The 19,340-nt window shown below is 34.5% G+C and overlaps 1 protein-coding gene across 2 annotated transcripts in view; it reads right to left on the reverse strand.

Annotated features, from left to right (window-relative positions):
• Positions 1-19,340, reverse strand: part of SGCZ (sarcoglycan zeta) — a 427,442-nt gene that overhangs the window by 70,752 nt on the left and 337,350 nt on the right. For both annotated transcript variants that reach the window (XM_032686604.1, XM_032686605.1), the window contains one exon: positions 822-909. In XM_032686604.1, the coding sequence (XP_032542495.1) occupies positions 822-909 (88 nt within the window). The remainder of the gene's footprint in view (positions 1-821; positions 910-19,340) is intronic.

Consider the following 19,340-nt stretch of genomic DNA (forward strand, 5'->3'; position numbering starts at 1 on the left):
TATATAGTTTTGTGACAGATCTAGAACACCAATTTGCAGTGAATTTTTTCGTCCAATATTTTTAAAAAGTAATTAATACCTTCAGTACTGTTCTAGTTCTGAAAATATAAAAAGAAAATTGCTCCATATTTACTAACACAATAAATATGATTTGTACTAAAACCAGAGTGTAACACAGTAAAGACCATAAAAGCAGGGAAACAGATAAGTAGAGGATTTTTTTATTTCCATTTCATTTGGAACTTTGATCTCCTATATTTTATATTTTGTAAAATATCAGTTTTAATGAATGACTGGCTGTATGATCACTTTCCCTTTAAATTTTGCAATGACTAGGAAAGCATTTTGATTTTTGTTTTGTTCTATTTTTTTACATTCCATTACTCCAACTTCTTTGAATATGTACTGATACAAATGCCTTACAAAAGTGATGGGGACTAAACAATTGCCACTGAAGTAATGGAAGACTGGCTGAACTTGTAAGAAAATTATAGTTATTTTCCCACTGAAAGTGTTGTTGAAACATGTTTTGCTGAGGTTCTTTTTAGTTTGTTTTGTTACAGTTGTTTCAAAACCCATAATTTTTCATTAAGCTGTTTTAACTGTTTTGAGACATTTCTACTTTTTCTGCCTTGAGCTAATCCTGAATAATGCTCTTATTGTGTATGTATTGTGCATTATAGGCACCCATTTTTGTCTGAGTATGGTGATGAGAGATTTTTTTCCTGACTGTTCAGTAGTATTTTATATGTGATTTTTATTAATGAAACCTATTCATAAAGCTAAACTGATAAACGTAACAGTTAATAAAGAACACTCACCTACTGTCAGTTGTCCAGTTAACTGTCCCATGTGATTTCTTGCATTCACTGTTACATTTCTGTCAGACTGTAAGACCAGTGGGCTATCCTGGGAAACATGTATGAGACAATAAATGAGAGAACAAAAAATTGAGGTAGAATTAAGTTAGAACTTAATATAAACATGCATGCTGAGAGGGGAGCTGTGTTAAATATAACAAACCTTTTAATAATCTCATAAAATATTTTACCAGTCAATTTTTTATATAAAAGAGTACTAAGAATACTATTTTAAGCTTGAAACCTTTGTGCAATCCTTGCTTTAGAAATCAGAGTTGAACCTAATTTATACAATTTGGGGGTTATTTCCTGTCAATATTACAAAGTTCCAAATTCAAAAACCCTTAACACAAACCTGTTTCACTAGCCTTTTCCACATATTGACAACCTATACTTTTCTAACTACCAAACCAACACTATACTGCATTATTCTACTAATCTGCACAATCTATAATACTTGCACTTACAAAAACCTTGCAAACACAGCCATGCATTTCTTGGAAGACAAAAAGAATTGTTACTCTCAAAAAAAAACAAAGAAAGAGAGCACTGGAAGGCGAGATCTTGTAAAAGACAATCCTGACCCACTGGTAGTAGTATTTGACAAGTACTATCAGGGATCAAATTGATGTAGCATGGAGATAAACACTGCATGATGTTAAATACAGTCAACATTTTTTGAGTCAGTTTGCAGCATGACTACTCTCAGCATCCAACTAGGTTTAAGCTTCTGAGAAATGTTTACATATACATGTGTAAGCTTATCCTGTGTCTAAAGCCAGAATAAAGAATCACAAAAAGAATTTAATTTTGCTTCTTGAAGAATGAGGAGCCAGATACACTCCTCCTCCAGGGGAAGCACAGATGCACAGGAAAGGGGAAGAGCTTCAACAGAGAGTCAGGAGAAATAGTCCCAAGGAAAAAAAAAAAGAGCTTACCAGTCATGCTCTCAATGGAGTGCGGTGAGTGCATGAGTGGAGGAAAAATTAGGATTGCAGCTGCTGCTGCAGAGAGGCACTCTTCTATCTGGAATCACCTGATACCACACTATTCTTTCCCTGGAGCTTGCAGTGAGATCATGGGTACGTTAATGCTTCTGGCAGTTTGCTACCATTTATTATCCTTGAGTATGTTTATCCAACAGCACTAAAACATCTGATAGAAACAGCTGGGGAAGTGTCTTAGATAGGAATGGCTAAGGGCTAGGAAAATATTTGGGAAATTTATTATATACTTGTTTTATTCTTAAGATTCTTCCCTGGGCATTCATTATTGGTTATCCCCCGACTGAGCATATTAGGTTAGACAGACTCACTATATTGGTTCTTGCTGTTCCTGAAAGTTTTTTAGATGAGAAGGAAAGGAGTTAAGGAGCCATAGATTAAGATTTATTTTTACCTGAATGATGCATTAGGTTTTCACTAAAATTTTCTATACCTCACAGTCCCCTTCTTTGAATCCAGGGCTTCCCTCTGCAAGAAACACTTTTCCCAGTTGTTTTCACTATGATTATTAACTTTAAATGATAATTGGTTCCCTGGGAAGTCTAAAATTATTCTGAGCTAATTTCTAAGAGTTCAGGTGTGTTTAATGTCTCACCATTCTCTGACCTCTCTAGCATTCTGCCCATTAGCTCTGCATCACGGAGTCTGGCAGATGAAAGTGACTGTTTGGCTTGTCCATCTTTCTAGATAAAAAGCTATAATTATCAGTGAGACGCTGTGTTCAATATGACTATTTTGAGCTAAATGTGATGCAATCAAGGGGGCTTCTTACAACAAAAGCAGCTGCTAAGGGCCTTTTTCTCAACACTTGGTTTTCACTTTCCTTATAGTGCTTTGAAAATCATTAGTCCAGACAACTGCCGCTCTGAGAAAGGCAGTTGTCTTAATAGGCATCTGCATTGCCAAAGTGTATTTTAAAGGAGCCCTTTTCTCTTTCGCTTAGTCAGTATTTGGTGAAGAGTCTTCCCAGGTAGAATAATCTCACCCTTAGCAAGGGAGGATACTGCCATGCCTATTTTTGCCAGTTCAGCTAAAGGTTTGGGAACTTACACTCCCAAAGACTGTTCACATAATTGTCCAAAGGTTTCTCTCCTTTCATCTTAGGAAAATACTTATCAAAATTCTCAGGCTAAAATCTGCCTCTCAGACTCTAATTGTAAGATTGATATCAAATTCTCAAGTACAGGAAAAGGAAAAATTAGGTGAGCCAAGCCTCCTTTCTTCTTCTTTCCTTGTCTTATGTAAAAGATAAAAAGAGGGATGAAGAAGTTAGGAACTTAAATCTATACTCCTTAGTGCAAATTTAAATTCTAGACCAAAGAAAACACAGTGGCAAAACTCCTATCAAGAAGTCCAGCATTTCATCTATACTGTTTACCTGCACTTTATTTTACACAGGAAGTGCCTAAACACAGAGGTTCAAGGTAATCAAAGGTAGTCTACTCAGATGAACTAGACATTCAGAGAAGATTTAGCTGAAATCAGTGGAATTACAGATCTGTAAGATGAGTATAAAGTGCGATGAGCGTCAGTCGTATGAATAGAAACACATCTAAAGCATTAAAATCCTGGATAATTTTCTCTCTGGATCACCAGATGTGTTACTCTTTTGATGTGAACTTCAGCTTGCAATTTAGTAGCCTTGATAATTCACACAATAATTTACATTCAGATGTCAGAAGGGATATAGAAGTATGTGTAAATGTACATACATACAGATGTAAATGTGGCCTTCAGAAAATAGTAAATGATTTGTGATGCCATTTCAAAAATTATACTGTAGATAACAAAAAAGCAACACAGTAAGAACATTCTTACTGTTACATTGAGCTTTTAATAATATCAATATGCTAATAACTAAAATATTGTACAGGGATGCCCTCAGGGCCATGAGGGTTCTATCAGCCCTTACTGGCCCTGTCCAACCTCCCTGGTGGGAGATTTCAGTCCAGCCCCATTTGAACCCCTTCTAGCTGGGTTGTCCAACTTGGTTCCACCCACCTCTTAGGGAGCATTCAGCCCTCATCACTTCCAGACAGATAAGAGGACTTCAAGAACTAGCTGATGTTCACGATACTGTATGAAATGATTCCTGAAACGTTAAAACTTTAAGATTTTCAGCATTGTATTAAAATTAAACCAGATGAACATGATGTTACTATAGTTACTTCTTATCTGAAACAGGTTTGCAGCTGGAATTCAGAAAGGGAAAAATAAACTATTTAATTTAAGGGATATTTTCAGAAAGCTTTCTTGAATCTGAATCCAGTTATAAATACAATTAAAATTCTGAGGAAAAAGAAGTTTGGGGTTTGCTTGTTTGTTTGTGGGTTTTTTTTGTTTGTTTTGGTTTTGGTTTTTTGTTTTGAGTAAGGATCATAGTGCAGTAGTAGTAAATATCAACTTTTTTTTTAGAAGTACATGAGCAGATTACTGTAAGTATATGAAAACTGACAGACTGATTTACAAAAACATTTTATTAAAAAATATTCTGCATGAGCAATCATAGCAAAATTCATTTTTTTACAGATGGTTCAAGTATTTTCAACATATTTTGGACAAATTTCATATGTTTTGTACAGCATTCAAATAGGCAATCCTAGCTAATTCAGTTTTGAAGAGTGTTTCCAAATGAACTCTTTAAATTAGAAACAGTTTAAATGGAGCAATTTCAATTCCAGTAAGTTTAATAAAACTTTAGTTTAAGTAAGGTACACAGGTACACTGTATAATTAAATATAATCCCAGACTTATGCTTAGAACACAGTTAATTGTGACAACACCACCAACTGACACTCAGGAACAGTCACAATATGTATACCATTGCTTAGAGTGCAAGCACTAGCTCTTTTATGATTTGATTTCTTTGCTTGAACAAGTGCACCACTTCAGGTTTCTGGACCCTTATGCAGTGTCATATAGATATAAAAACTAATGGAACAAGTAGCTAGGATTCCAGACCTGCCACTCCAGTGGCAGTTTGTTAGAAGATGTAAGGTTATATAGACTCAAATAACAGATCAGTATCACCAGTGTGGGCAGCTAAATTAGTTATGGCAGAAGCTTTCCTTGTAGGACTACTAACAAACCTACCCTGATACACTAATGACTCAGAATGACCATTGCATTTCCAAGGTACCTTTACAGAAAAAGAAAAAAAAAAATCAGTATTAGAATTTGGTTTGCTGAGAAACTCACCATGGCACCATACCCAACCACACAGGTAGTTGTGTATTACAAGATTTTAACAAAGACAGGGAGCATATTTCCCCACTGCAGCAGAGCACCACAATACGTCTACTGCTTTAGGGACCCATACTGTGGGTGCCAGTGAAGAAGTTGATCTGCTGTGTCTGCTCAGTGACCCCAACTGAAGAACAAAAAGTGTATGAGCTATTTGACCACACCATAGAAACAAAACAAGAACTGAAAGAAATAGAAAGTACTTAGTAGGCTGGTCAGTCCAGCAGCTCAAGGGACTCAAAGACCAGATGAGTAGTTGTGCAATAAATACATGGACAACTGCAGCTTGGGCAAATAAGGAGTAACAAGTGTGAGTGCCTTGGAGGAACTTAGTGCAAAAAGTTTAGAAGAAGAATATGAGAGACACAGCGTCAGTCAAGATGGATAGAAAGCAGAGCAAAAAAAGGTGTGAGGGGATGGAAAGAGCATTACTTAGCTGTTTACTCATTGTCCAGAAATAGAACATCAGCATGTTTCTTAGTAACATTGCTTTCAAATGAGGAGGTAATAATAGAGGTGGAAGATAAAGTTCCAGGGACTAAAAGATCATTTTTAGGGCTTAGAGTCTCTGGGACAAATTATCTATCATTAACATTATTATTAGCAGTAACAAAACATGAAGAAATTTGCATTAGGAAGGATTTGAAAGAAAAAGACCTACAAATGGAAGCAATTGCTGAGCTCTTGAGTACTTAAAAAGACTGAAGTCTCCATTAAAACTACTGGAAGTTTGTATGAGTTTGGGACTGTCAAAATACAAATTAAAGAAAAATGTTCTCCATTAGAATATTCCCAAAATATTTTTTCCAAGAATATTTCCAATATTCCTTTTTATCAATATTTACCAATATTCAGTATTTCCAAAAATATTCTCAAAAATATTCCCAAGAGTCCTCCCAAGGCATCAGGACAGCAGGGATTCCAACACAGGGGTGTTTAAAATAGGGAGAAGTGAATATAGTTTACTGTTCAAGTTATTCCTGGTCAATTCTGAGCTGAGAAGAGTTAATGTAAGTATTGATCCAAATAAATTAGATGCTTTAAGCTATTTCCTATATCTCTGCATTCCCAAAATAAAGTTTGATATCAAATTTTAGTGTTTTTTCTGTGTAACTGTCCTTTCTAACCTGATAGTCCCAATTTAATCAAAATCAGGAAGCTGATTGCAAAATCTCAATAAACACATTTGGACTTTTGCTTTAAGGAATCATTCCAGATATCTTAAAAGTTTGACCAAGTGCTATTAAAAATCATATTTTTTCACATGAGTCTTACACAATGAGGAGGTTTGGAAAAGTATTCAAGCAAACTATTAGGTCAATGCATTTCACTAGTCCACGGCCAAAATAATTTACATATAATCGCCATCAATTGCAAGTAGAAAAAAATAATGAATCAAATCTTTTATGTAACACACTGGTAAAATGACCAGCAGATTTGACTTCATGTCAAAACTGATCTTGTAAAAATACCCCAATGGTAGTGAGATACAAACTCCATTTTCCAAATCAAAGAGGGAAATATACCTCGTTTAATTGACTGACCAAAGAAATGAAAGCTATGGAAGAAAGGTAAACAAAGCACAAACTAATAGTATGAAAAAAAAAATGAACAAAACATCCTAGTTGATACTGAAAGAAATATCATACTTGAGGTTATTGACAAAGTTTCAAGAAACATACTTTCTAGAAAATTCTTGTTCATCAAAGGATATTATCTCGGTTCCCAGCCTCTGTTCTGTGTCCATGTCAGCCTTGTTAAATGGCAAAGACAATCACAGATATCAACCAGCTTCATGATACACCAAATCTGAATCCAAACATAGCTACACCTACTGAAGAAATATAGGTGTACCCATTGAGAATTATAGACAGCGCTCCAGAGAGCCACAAGAACTGTTAAATCTGCACAGTGATTATGGCTATAACCTCCAGACAGAAGTAACCTACTTGTTTTACTTCATTGTATAATGCACCATGAAATTTTTATTATGGCAGAATTCAGTCATGAATAGAAAAACTTAGTGATAAAGCACAAGCAGATACCTAAATAGCAGACAAAAGATGTGTCTATTGTGGAATTGATTTAAACACCAAATAAAATTTCAAACAGACTTAAGATATAAACATCCTAACTAAAAATAAAGCAACACTATAAAAGTACTTGGAAGAGGGTTAATAAATGTCCAAAGCTCACTCCTTAGTCATTAGACTTGTGACACAGCAAGTAAAATGGTACATAACTGAGTTGCAAAGCCCCCAAAGAATTTGAACTGGTAGAAAACCAATGCAAGTCTTAAAATACTTCATTCCTTTCAAACCTTTCAAATTTCTTGCAATGTGGGTGCATAAATTATTGAAAGGATTTTTGTCATTAAAGTTATGCTCAATGGTAACCAACAATTCACTAAACTATTTTAAATCTTGGAAAGCAGTCTTTCAGTTCTTGTTTGTGTGCAAGTGTCAACCATGCTACATCACTACAGTTAAACAAGACTGTATTTCCCATACCATTTTAACTTAAAGTGCTGCAATTTGAAAATATAGAAAAAATTAACTCCAGGAAAAGTTTGAAGACATTATAGGAAAATTTACATAAATCAAAGTATATTCACACATTTAAAAGTTATTTTTCCAGCATTCCCTAGTAAGAGAGCATTTCTCTACAGAATTTGAATTGCATTTATTTTAGACTCAGTAGCTGAGAGAAAAAAAAACAGACCACAAAACAACATTCCAACAACATGCTGTAGTGAGTGATCTGACACCAGATTCCTTGTTCCTGAGATGTTTATGACTGAGAAAAGTGTGTCAACTCCTATTTGCTTGATGTCAGAAAATACATATCAGTTTTACATGGTGATAAATGTAAAAAAAATATAAAATGAATAAAATAGTCAAAAGAAGCTTTTTCATTACGTTTATCCATTCCTATGGGAAATCTGAAATAAGAGTTCTGAAAAATGAAAACTCTCCAGCACATCAATAGGTTCTGGGTTCCACTTTTGTGGTGTCCTGAAGACATACAGGAAAGGCCTATATGGAAATAATATTTCCATCATCAGTTTTTATTTCACTATGATTTCTTTGACAGATCTTTTCAAATTCTAAAGCTGAAGAAGAATAAACAAATTCTAAAGAAATTTTAAAGTACAAAGTAGAATTTCAGAACTGTAGAAGTAGAACTATTTCAGAACTATTGTAGTAGAAATCTGAAATCAGGTTTATAGCTCAGAAAAGGCAGTAAAGAAAGACTTGCTATTAAAAAAGAATATTAAAAAGTCTAATGCACATTAAAATTAATATGTTAAATAAAAATGTAAGACACAAAAGTAAGGCAAGATGAGTCATTAATTTTAAATATATTTAGTTAGGTGCTTTATTTTAGGTTAATATTAAACCTATTACTTTATAGAAAGTTAAGGTGGCAGAAACCTATACAATTAAATGATGCCACTAGCATTAGCAGTAGCTTCAACAGCAAACGTCAGAAATAGTTACCTGTATTTTTGTTTCTTCGTATAGTGTCAAAATTAAGATAGCTATTTGTATTTCCTGATAAGCCTTCCTTCAAGCAGAATCACTCAGTGCTGGATCCTAATTACTCTGGCAAAGCTTTCTGCATTCCTAGTTCTCTCTACTGTTCCTGTGCTAAACAAGCAGAAGCATACCCATCTCAAAGGAACTTTGAAACACCTTACCGAAAAGAAGGGATGTTATTATTGACACTTTACTGATCTTCCCCTGCACACAGCAATTGCCTATTACATCAGTTGTTAGGTGCTTTCATGCTACATTATTGTACTTCCTTGAGACAAAAATTCCATGGATGTTTAGCATGAAGAATACCGAGGCTTTGATCGAGGCATCAAGAGGAATGAGAGTAAGAATGACAGTTACAGGAATTGCAGATAATCCACTGATTTTCTGTTTCTAACAAGGGTCAAAGAAGATGTAACCCCCCCAGTAAACAATGCTGGAAAACTGGTAACAATGAGGAGAAGGCTGAGAAGTCCTGAGTGAACTGGCTTATGTAGTTGCCAAATCACTCGCCATGATTTTTGAAAAGTCAAGGCAATCAGATGAAGAATCAATAGAAAAAGCAACATTATCTTGAACCCAGGTGGAAGAGGGTATTTTAAGATTAAAACCCCAAACATCCCCTATCTTTAATTCTGACGTATCCAAAGCTAGAAAGTGACCTTGAAAAGTATTACCTCAGATTTTGCTGATCAGTGTTCTTTAACCTGGCAAAACATTTAATAAGTAGCTTTGTCATTAGTATGACACAAACTTTGCCAATATGTGAGCTCAGAATTAGTTTCATGTCTCCTTTAAAACTTGTTATCTCTGCAAAGAAGATATTCATTCCCACCTTTATTGTAGGACATGACTTGGTGATTTAAAAATTGCCTTTCTTTTAAGAAACTTGCTTTGAGACTTGCCAATCACAGACTAAAATAAGTCACCAGCCCTGTTCTGAAGGTCAAAATCGAGGAAATAAAATTCTGTAGAAAGGATTATAGTTAAGGGAAAGATACGGCACATGCTCCTTCAGGGAAGCATATTATTTTCCAGTGAGAATAGCACTATTGTCAACCTTGCTGTTGAGATAATTGCCACCTTTTAATAACACAGATCTTTTCCAAAGGATATAATTAACAATTCGCCTTTCATTTCAACTCTCTAGTTATTCAGAATTTATTTTTGTTTCAGTAGCTGGGTAATTTTCCCAACCAAATGCTTTTACACTGCAGATTTTAAAATACTGAAGAAAACTTTCCTCCACTGACAAAGACTACAACAAATACAGTTCCATGACTTTGCAGATGACATTTAGATTGAAACAACATGAGAAATGCCATAAACCTGGATCACTTCTGAAACCTGCAGAATTAATCAGTACAGTTCTAAAGACTGAATTTCTTTTAAATTCAAGATCACAGAGCAACATGGGAAATTAAAAATTGTTGTATTTCCTTAGAAACAGTGTTAAACTGCCAGAAAGATCTCAATCCAGCTTGCATTAGTGTTTGAGTATTTCTCATGCTTCTGTATAAGCAAAGCAATGCACATGGCATACCAAAAAATTAAGAACGCTTTCTGCATTTTTTCTTCATTATTGGCACAACAATAATTTAATTTTTTTTATTACGCTTCTGCCAACTAGTCAAACTCTCCCAAATGTAAACAGATGATCATACAGTTCCAGGTAATTCTGTATCAAAATATTAGAGTAATTGTCAGTACAAACCATTATACTTAAGTTTGCATTGTAATCTTATTAATATTTTTCTATAAACTTATTTAAATCCCTGTAAAATGTTTCCAGTGCACTTTAGTTATTTTCATTGAAACTTTATATTCTAATTTTCCTTTCCCCACATTTATCCCAAAAGTCAGTGAAAAAAGTTCTAGTCTGTGTTTTGACTTTTAAACAAAGACAACGAACAAAATGTAGACTTGGTTCATACTTCTCATAGAATGGTTCCTCTAAAGCATAAAGCATTTGGTTTAGAACTGTCAAAGTGTTTAAATACAGGAAAATTATGTAAAAGTTTTCCAAATGTACTCTAAAAGCTGTATAAGCAACATTTTTATAATAAATTAAAAATATTAACAGTAAATTTTTAAAGTAAGTTCTTCAGGACCCTAAGAAGCCTGCCTAACAATTTCTTTCTTCCTCAAATCTTGCCAGCCTGTTCGGGATTCTGGAGCTTTATGCTCATTTAAAACCACTGTGACTTTAAACATTTTACCCTTAAGCTCAACCTTACAATTCAAATAAAACTAAGAAAATTTGTCATAAGAACTTATTAAACTAAAGGAAGATATTGTTCAGTCTACTAATTAATCTTTTAATAAATATTAAAATTTATAAAATTCCTACTCTTAGTATTAGAATTATATCAATGTAGCTTTCTGATTCCAAACTGCAATGAAAATAATTTATATGTTTGTCATATACTCAGGTTTAATTTTGTTAAGCTGTTTTTAACACTAAAATAAACAAACAAATCTATCAGCTGATCAGCATTCTCAGAGCTAATTACAGCAAGTCCCTCAGCCAAATTTTGCCTGTGAATAACAGACTTTAATAGAATATTTGGTGCAAGGAAGTGGCTTAGTGTCTCCTTTCAACAAAGATTACTGATGCGAATGACAAGTCTGAAGAATTTTAAGGACAAAATATACTTAAAGGAGTTATATATATATCCTTATATACTTAATATACCTAATATACTTCTCTGCTAGAGAGAAAATAATAAAGATTAAAGAAGTCCTCAGAAGCTTAAAGACAATAAAAATGTATACTGAAATCTCCCTGCACTGCTTTTAATTATGTAAGACTGAATTTTCAGATTCTCCAAGACCAAACAAGAATAATGAAAGAAATAGTGTTTTACATTCTCTCACTATACAGTTTTGTATTATCTTTTCCTTCTCAGCTAAGAAAAAAAGCATTAATTCTACAACTAGCCTTCATCCCATCTGGTTTACCAAAGAAAGTAAACAGACAATAGCAAAAAACCAGAATTTAAATTGATTATTTAGATAATTTCACTGTTTTCTAAAACACAGCTCAACTAAAACCATTGGACTGCTGAAAGTAAGAGGGAAGCTCTGCAGTAGATCAAAGGGTTGGTCAACTCGGAGTAGCAAAGATCAGAGACTTCTTAAACTATGTTTGTGCATAGAGAAATATTTCTCTGCCAAAGGATGTAACATGTAACTATGCTGTAAGTCTTCCAATATTTACACAATTTCTGTCCAAATGATTTATGGCAAAGAGCGGAAAACTAGATCAGAACTTTTGTTTGATCAGCATGTAAGCATGCATTCGTTTTTCTCATTCATTAAGGATTTAAACAGCTTCAGACAGTAAGTATTTAAAGTAGCAGAGATCAACAGGAATTGATTTAAAGGGTTCCAGTTTTCCTTCAGATAAAAACATACAACATTAATTTAACCCTGTGATAATTCCGTGCTTTTATATAGGGTTGATGTTTGTAGTTAAGACCTTATATACAATTTTGTGCAAAAATAAATTTTAACTAATGAACATCAATGACTTTTGGGCTGTCTAATCTGCAGCACAGTCTTTACAAGACAAACTGTCCTGTCCATCAAACTCAGTCCTCTCGGACAATAATATGTGTGTAAATGCCTCTGAATTGGTAACCTACGGCATGGTGATTCTTCCCCTGAAGAGGCTATTTCTTTTGTTTTTACCTTATCCATTTTGCCAGGGGGATTATGCAGATGATTAACAACCTGAATACAGCAGATTGCCAGTCAGTAAAGTCATTTAAAGTCACGTTTTAAAACTAAGTTTCATGCTACTGTTAAATATTCTTCCCTGTAAAAAATTTATGAAATATATCTTTGAAACAACTGGCTTGCTATCACTGGTAAAATTTAAATCTTTTGAAGAGAATCCTAGCTTACTTATGCAGTATTCCAATACAGTATTTCAATTTTTTTCCTTTAATAATCCTTGCTATTCTATTGTATCAATGCCATGGGGGTGGGGGAGGAAGGTTAAGTGCATTATTTCAAGAATACAAGAAAATATTCTCTGCCTAAATGTCAATAAAAAAAAAAGTGAGCTAATTTTAGATATATTTGTGCTAACCTATAACCTTTATATATGAAAATCTGAATTATTAAGTTTCCATCCTCTGAAAATCTCATATTTAGCTTTTCAGTGAGTGATGGAAGGTATTTTTTTATATATATATATATATATAAATATAATGGATTAATTATATTACATATATAATATATATATTATATTATATATTAATATAATAATTGCACCAGGAGACCTTTGAATGAAATAATGTATAATCAAGCATGTATCTTGAAATTATTTTGGTTCCTCTAATTGTCTGGCAATAAATTGATATGACATACTCCAATATAATCTTGATACCTTGAAAAAACTATTTTCTCATTATTTCTCTTGTTCAATAACTTCAGTAACTGTGCCAATAATTATGAAATAAATGCTTTCGCCTTTCTAGAATACTAATTAAAAAAACCCAAAAAGTAGAACTATGCATTAGATGTGGGAAAATCACGTCAGAATTAGCTTTACTTCCTCTTGCTAATATTAGCTAGAGGATTTTTTTTCAACCAACAAAATTACAAAGGCCATGATGAAACACACTTGCATTTTCCAATTTCCTGAGCTTGAGTTTCATCAAATTTGTTTCCTGTACAGACATCAGCAAATAGACTTACGTCAGCCAAAGGCTGTGAATGCTAGTCATCTATCAGTTTCTTTTTTGAGACTCTAGCATAAGACTGTATTTTAACAGTGTGCTCTTTCTAGGTCAGCACTTCTGAAGTGTCAAAGATCCTGAGGGAAAAGGAAGAATTCTAGCTGGGAACAATTCTGCCCTGTGTCAGCGTCTGTGCAGTTTTTTGTGGGAAAAGCTCAGGCAAAATTTTTATAAGAGAATGCAAAAAACAAGGAAAAATGTAGCTATAACCTATATTATCAACTATACTTTTATGTCTCATAAATTATACGAAAGGAATTATAGCAGTAGAAGTACAACAACATTTATCAAAAATTATATAAAGGGAAACAGATTGTCAAAATCTGTGATATCTCCTGTGTCACATGGACAGAGTTCCATACTGGTTTCATCTTGACACAAAATCAGGAAGGAGACATTAAATTTCATTATCTTTATCTGGATATATTTTTTATATGCTAAATTGATTAAAAATGTGTATCTCTTTCAAAATCAGAAAAGGTTCTATTTTCAAAATAGCATTCTGCCAACAAAATGCTAACAAAATGTCAAATATAAAATTCCCAGCAGTCAAAATGAAAAGAAAATTAATAAAAAGAAAATTAATAAAAAGAAAATTAATAAAAAGAAAATTAATAAAAATAAAATTAATAAAAATAACTGTGTTGGTTTAAAAGTAAACCAGCAGGAGAAATAAACCCACCTCAAGAGAGATTACAAGTCAGAATTATAATTTACTAAAAAGATTACAATAAATACAATGATACAGAGAAAAACTGGTTTTAACCCGCAAAGACAGATGTATAACCCCACACCCTGGGACAAGAATAGAATGGTGTTTGCCAACCCCTGTGTTGAGCACCATGTGGCCCCCCTGGGGGTAAAGCAGAAGGAAAGGAAAACCTGTTGGTCCCGATGATGGTGGCAGTTCTGTTGAGGTAATGATTGCAGACTTGTCAAGAATGGCAGTCGCAATCCTGTTGGAATTCTAGTCCTCCTCTCAATCCGAAGAGTGGTACCAGAAGTCCCAAAACCCCAAGATTATATGCGCTCAGGTTCAGGTGGGAGTGTCCAGTACGTCCCCCAGGGCAGGGAGTTTTACAGTGGGTGATTTAACTCTGTGAGTTGTGGGATGTTTTTGGAGTCTGATGGTCTAGGTGTTGCAGCTACCAATTATGTCAGTCCAGTATGGCCCACTAGCAGTAATGACCCCTCAGGCTGGGTGTGAAGACGCTGATTCCTCCCCAGAGGGGAGATATCACAGCTGAGTCATTAGGGGTGCCCTGGGCAGCTGCTGCAAATGATCCATTATTAACAGTCCATCAGAAATTACATAGAGGGTGTAGAATACAGAGTTTTGGTTATACCCACATAGTGATAAACCCTGTAACTAGGACAAGAACTAAAAAACTATCCCACATAATTGTCTCCTGAGTTGCTTTGATACGATGCCCCTTTTATGTGCCCTAGCTAATTCCTTAACAAGCAGTTGGGAACAGAGTTATGGCTTTTAAGCTTGCCATCTCTCAGCACCCTTTTGAGAGTACAAACCCTTTTTATGTCACGTGTACACAATAAGGCAGGCACTCTACCTGGCAGGCCTCATAGCCCTGGCTCCCTTTCCAAGAAATCATTAAAAGCAGCCACTTCTTCCCTGGCTCAGGCATCTGGATTTCCTACTGCTGAAGGGTGAGCAAGGAGGGACAGATGCAGTTCATCTGACTTTCACACCAGTGTGAAGTTCAAGAAAAAAGAAGACCAAAAACCATGACCTGGGGAGCACTCTGAGTCCCACAATACATTTTTCCATCAGCTTTTTCCTGATAAACTGAGTTGTGTGGTTGCACTTCATATTTCAAGGACAGGTTCCCAAATTTGTTCTAGATTCTCAGGGAATTTCTTCCGAATTTGACTCTAAAGGAAGCATATGGCTTATACAACTTGGCACCTTTTTCACAGGGCCTCTAAAAAGACTAAATACGTCAAATACTCTGTGAATTTTTACACCTTTAATCATTCTTTCAAGCTACCAATTCCTATGAAGTGGACAAAGATCTTGCCAAAGTACTTCAATGTGAAGGTGAAGTACTTCATGTCCTTGGAAGTCCCTTTTTTCTTAGCCAAAAATAAGATGATTTTCTCTAGTTCATTCAGCATTTAAAACAATGTCCAATACTGCCAGTTTAGTACTAACAGTTCAGAAATGTTATTCTAAATTAAGGGTAAAGAAACAAAAATTAATTCATGCTCCAGATGAAGTTCACTGCAAGATAGAACAGAGTATTGAATTTCAAATGCTATCTACAACACAAATATATTTCCCAGGCTGTAACTTTTGTTATTTTTTTTTACGCAGAAGATTTGTTGCTTCTCCATGCTTTACACCTTTCAGACATCACTTTCATGCGTTTTCACTGAAAAGCTAACTCAAAAGAATTCACTCCCAGTGTTGCCAGGACCTAACATATTTTATTAGATATTAATGCAAGAGGCTTAATCTGAGTTGATTTTAAAGCAGATTTCTATACAAGAAGAGGATTGATATTTACGAAGGCAATCTACCTTCTTCTGCACAACTGTCTTGCATCAACTGTTTCAGCCTTTGCTTCAACTTTGTAAGAAGATGCAACAAATGCCACAGCCTCCTTTTGAGGTTGAAATAACTGTCTTTTATTGTGTCATATCTTCTTTTCCCTAATGTATTGTATAATATGTCTACCAGTACTCTTTTATTAATATAGACTTAGTTGGAGTCATTCAATTCTACAATATTACCAGTGGTTTGTGATATCTGAAGGCATTTCTAAAGCCCTGACTCAGAGGACTGTTTGAATTAGGGACAAACTTTCTTCAACTGTTGTAGAATTAAATACAATGGAAATTTCATTGAATTTAAAAGTCAAATCAAGTTCTGCGCAGTGAGATGAATTTTGAGGTTCCCCTTCAGAAAACGTAAGTAATCAATTTTTCAATATTAATTACCATGGATTACTAAAGTTTAACTTATTTTTTCCATTTTTAGATTGCTTGAATGACAAGTCTAGTCACCAAGTGATAGAATGCCATTAACTAAAAATGTTTTTCAAAGCCTTTATTTCAGTTCTTTGACATAGATTAGATCATAATATATATTATTATCTCTGAAATTAGAAGAAAAATCACTGGCTTTGCTTTGCTGTTGTTAGGGATAAAGGCACACACATCAGTCAGTCAATAGCTGACTTTCTGATGCTGATGTTTTACTAACCAAAGGTTCTTTTGTGCTCAAGCATTACACAGCAATTCTAATAGGTGTAAATAGCTAATAACAACTGTGGAAAGACTGGTGCTAGAGTTGACATAAGTTTCTTTACGCTGCTTCAGATACAGCAGTCTTGTATGTACACCGAGTTCACTGGGCAAGTTATTTCCGATGGCCTCTGCTTACTACAAAATGGCATTTCGGTATCTGTAGGTGGCAATCGCATATCTGTACTATCTACACTTTGATGCCACCTAAAATGAGAAAATATTTTCAATATAAAACAGTAATTACAGGACCAATGGTAAAATCTTAATCTTTTGAAATTTCAGAAGCAAAGTAAAGCAGGACAGAAAAAAAGCAGTATTTTTCTAAGCAATCATTTCCACTTTGTCACAATGGTATCAAAGAACCAAAGCCTGGTGATCTCACACTGCTGTTAATAGACTTATCTAGTTGAACTGGATGCTGGATCTATGTGACTTCTGTACCACTGCCTGATTTTTGGAAAAGGATGGAATTTACAATACAAATATATGCTCTATACCATTTATTGCCTGAAAAATTTCAGTTGCCTTAAATTTCTTTATATGCTAATTCAGAAAAGTGGCAGTGTCATTTTTAGTTCATTACTGAGATTTAAAAGAAACAGGTTTGCTTTATATAATAATAAAGAAAAATCAGCAAGGAATCCTGGTGTATCATTAGAAACAAATCTGTGAAACAGTGATTTGGGGATAAAAACTTAGATTCATAACCATTTTAAGCAACAAACGAGTTAAAACTGCAACCAAATACTAACTCAGTGAATGACCAACTCTTCAGCAAATTAGCAAATGATCACATTTTAGCTCATTTAGAATTTTCAGGCAACACTAGGGAGAAATACACATTTGTGTTTAAAACACAGGAGTCTGGCATTTTAGAAAAATGAGAGGGTGGATAAGTCCATAGACACAGATGCATCGATTTAAGGGAAATAGAGAAAAATCCCAGAATTTCTGGCAACTTCTCCCATAGCCTTTTTAGCCAGATCTATGCTGCCTTTAAGAGTCATTCCAACAAGGTCACATAAAAGTGTCCATCTATTCTGTCAATATTTCAGGTTTTACAATTCCCACAGGCTGCACAGTGCAGAGACCTTTTGGACCTCTCTCAGGCAAGCTCTTCTTCCATTTGTTCAGCTCACTTCTGGAATACTGAAGATGGCTTACAATCGTTTTCATTTTGCTAAGTGTCAGGGCTTGCAGAAATGCCTCTGACTTATTAAAATCATTTCACTAAGAATGAGATAACAAAGAATTGTATTTCAGACCAGTGTCCCTGAGCTGCCAGTGCTCCAGCTGCTCTGTACACCTACTTGTATGCAGATTTCAAAAGGTTAAGACAAAATTGCATGGCATAATGGCAATAGATATTTGTTCTAATTGCTACATCTTAGTAGAAAATTACTTTGGCCAATATATTGTTTTCAAGCATTCTTTCTCCAGACAAAGCCAGGCTTTGTCAAGGCCAGCTGCTAGGAATTGTTTGTCCTTTAAAGTTACAAACTTTGGATATGTGAAAACTCAGATGTCATCATCAGTGTAAGAATTTTCTAAAAGAAGAGTAAGATGAATAGATCTGTCCATCACAGAAAATACAAAAATAATACTGCATGCTTCAATTCATGGCAGGGGGGTTGGGACTAGGTGATCTTTAAGGTCCCTTCTAACCCTTAACAGTCTATGATTCTGTGAACTCCTATAATTTATATTTGTTTTTGCTTTCAAGAACTTGTTTCCTTCTATACCTACTGAAATAAAACAATACATATATTCCACATCTGTAAGACAGGTCTGTCTAATTTGGGCCTGAAAATTGCTATTTCTTCATCTCGAAATATTATCAGAAACAACAGACTGTGGCAATTCAATTTCTTTTTCAGCTAAAGAATGGAAGCAATTTCCTCCATGGCTGATCTGTTCAGAAATTTATTTTAAATCTGGTTTCCTGATCCTCCTGCCTCGCTTCTCTTCCCTTAAAAAAAAGACCATAAAACCTCTAAGGTAAATAAACTATTACTTTCTGTGCACTAATGGTTATATTGAATCCACGGAGCCTTCCATGTCACTTACTTTTCAAACCACTGAGCTTACCAGTCGTAATTGCCTAATATGTCAAAACTATCTCAAAGGAGTTTAATGCTCATGTATCTTTTATGTACTATAGTCTGAATGCCTCTTTGGGTTCTCCCTGGCTTATGCAATAGATATGTAAGATGAAATGTTATGAATTCCTAATTTTAAGTCCACTTTTTTTTTTTTTTAATAAGGCATGAGACTGTTCCAGAGAGACTAAAATAATATCCCAAAATGTGAAAAATTCGATTTCTTAAAATTTCAGTACCTGAAAAATCTTGTTCCTCTTTCATCTGGATTCTTTGTTTTAAGAGGTATTCTTGTAAGAGGGCTTGTGCTTGGTGCTCAAATCTCTAAAGTATAACTAACTAAATGTTTGCTCTTAATTTATTATTTTCAAGATCTCCTGTTAGGTTCAGACCTTCCCAAAACATTTCTGGTATTTATGATATCATTGCTGAATTGAATTTGCTCTACAGGGTCCTGAAACCACATGAACAGATTGCAGCTTCCCTTCCTTTTATCCTTGAGGAACATGCTGCATTAATTTAAAATCTCATCTTCTGAGCACAACAAATGGTATTGTTGTAAACCGATGAAGTTCTA

This window comes from Chiroxiphia lanceolata, chromosome 4 (assembly GCF_009829145.1).
Source record: "Chiroxiphia lanceolata isolate bChiLan1 chromosome 4, bChiLan1.pri, whole genome shotgun sequence".
NCBI classification, from domain to species: Eukaryota; Metazoa; Chordata; class Aves; order Passeriformes; family Pipridae; genus Chiroxiphia; species Chiroxiphia lanceolata.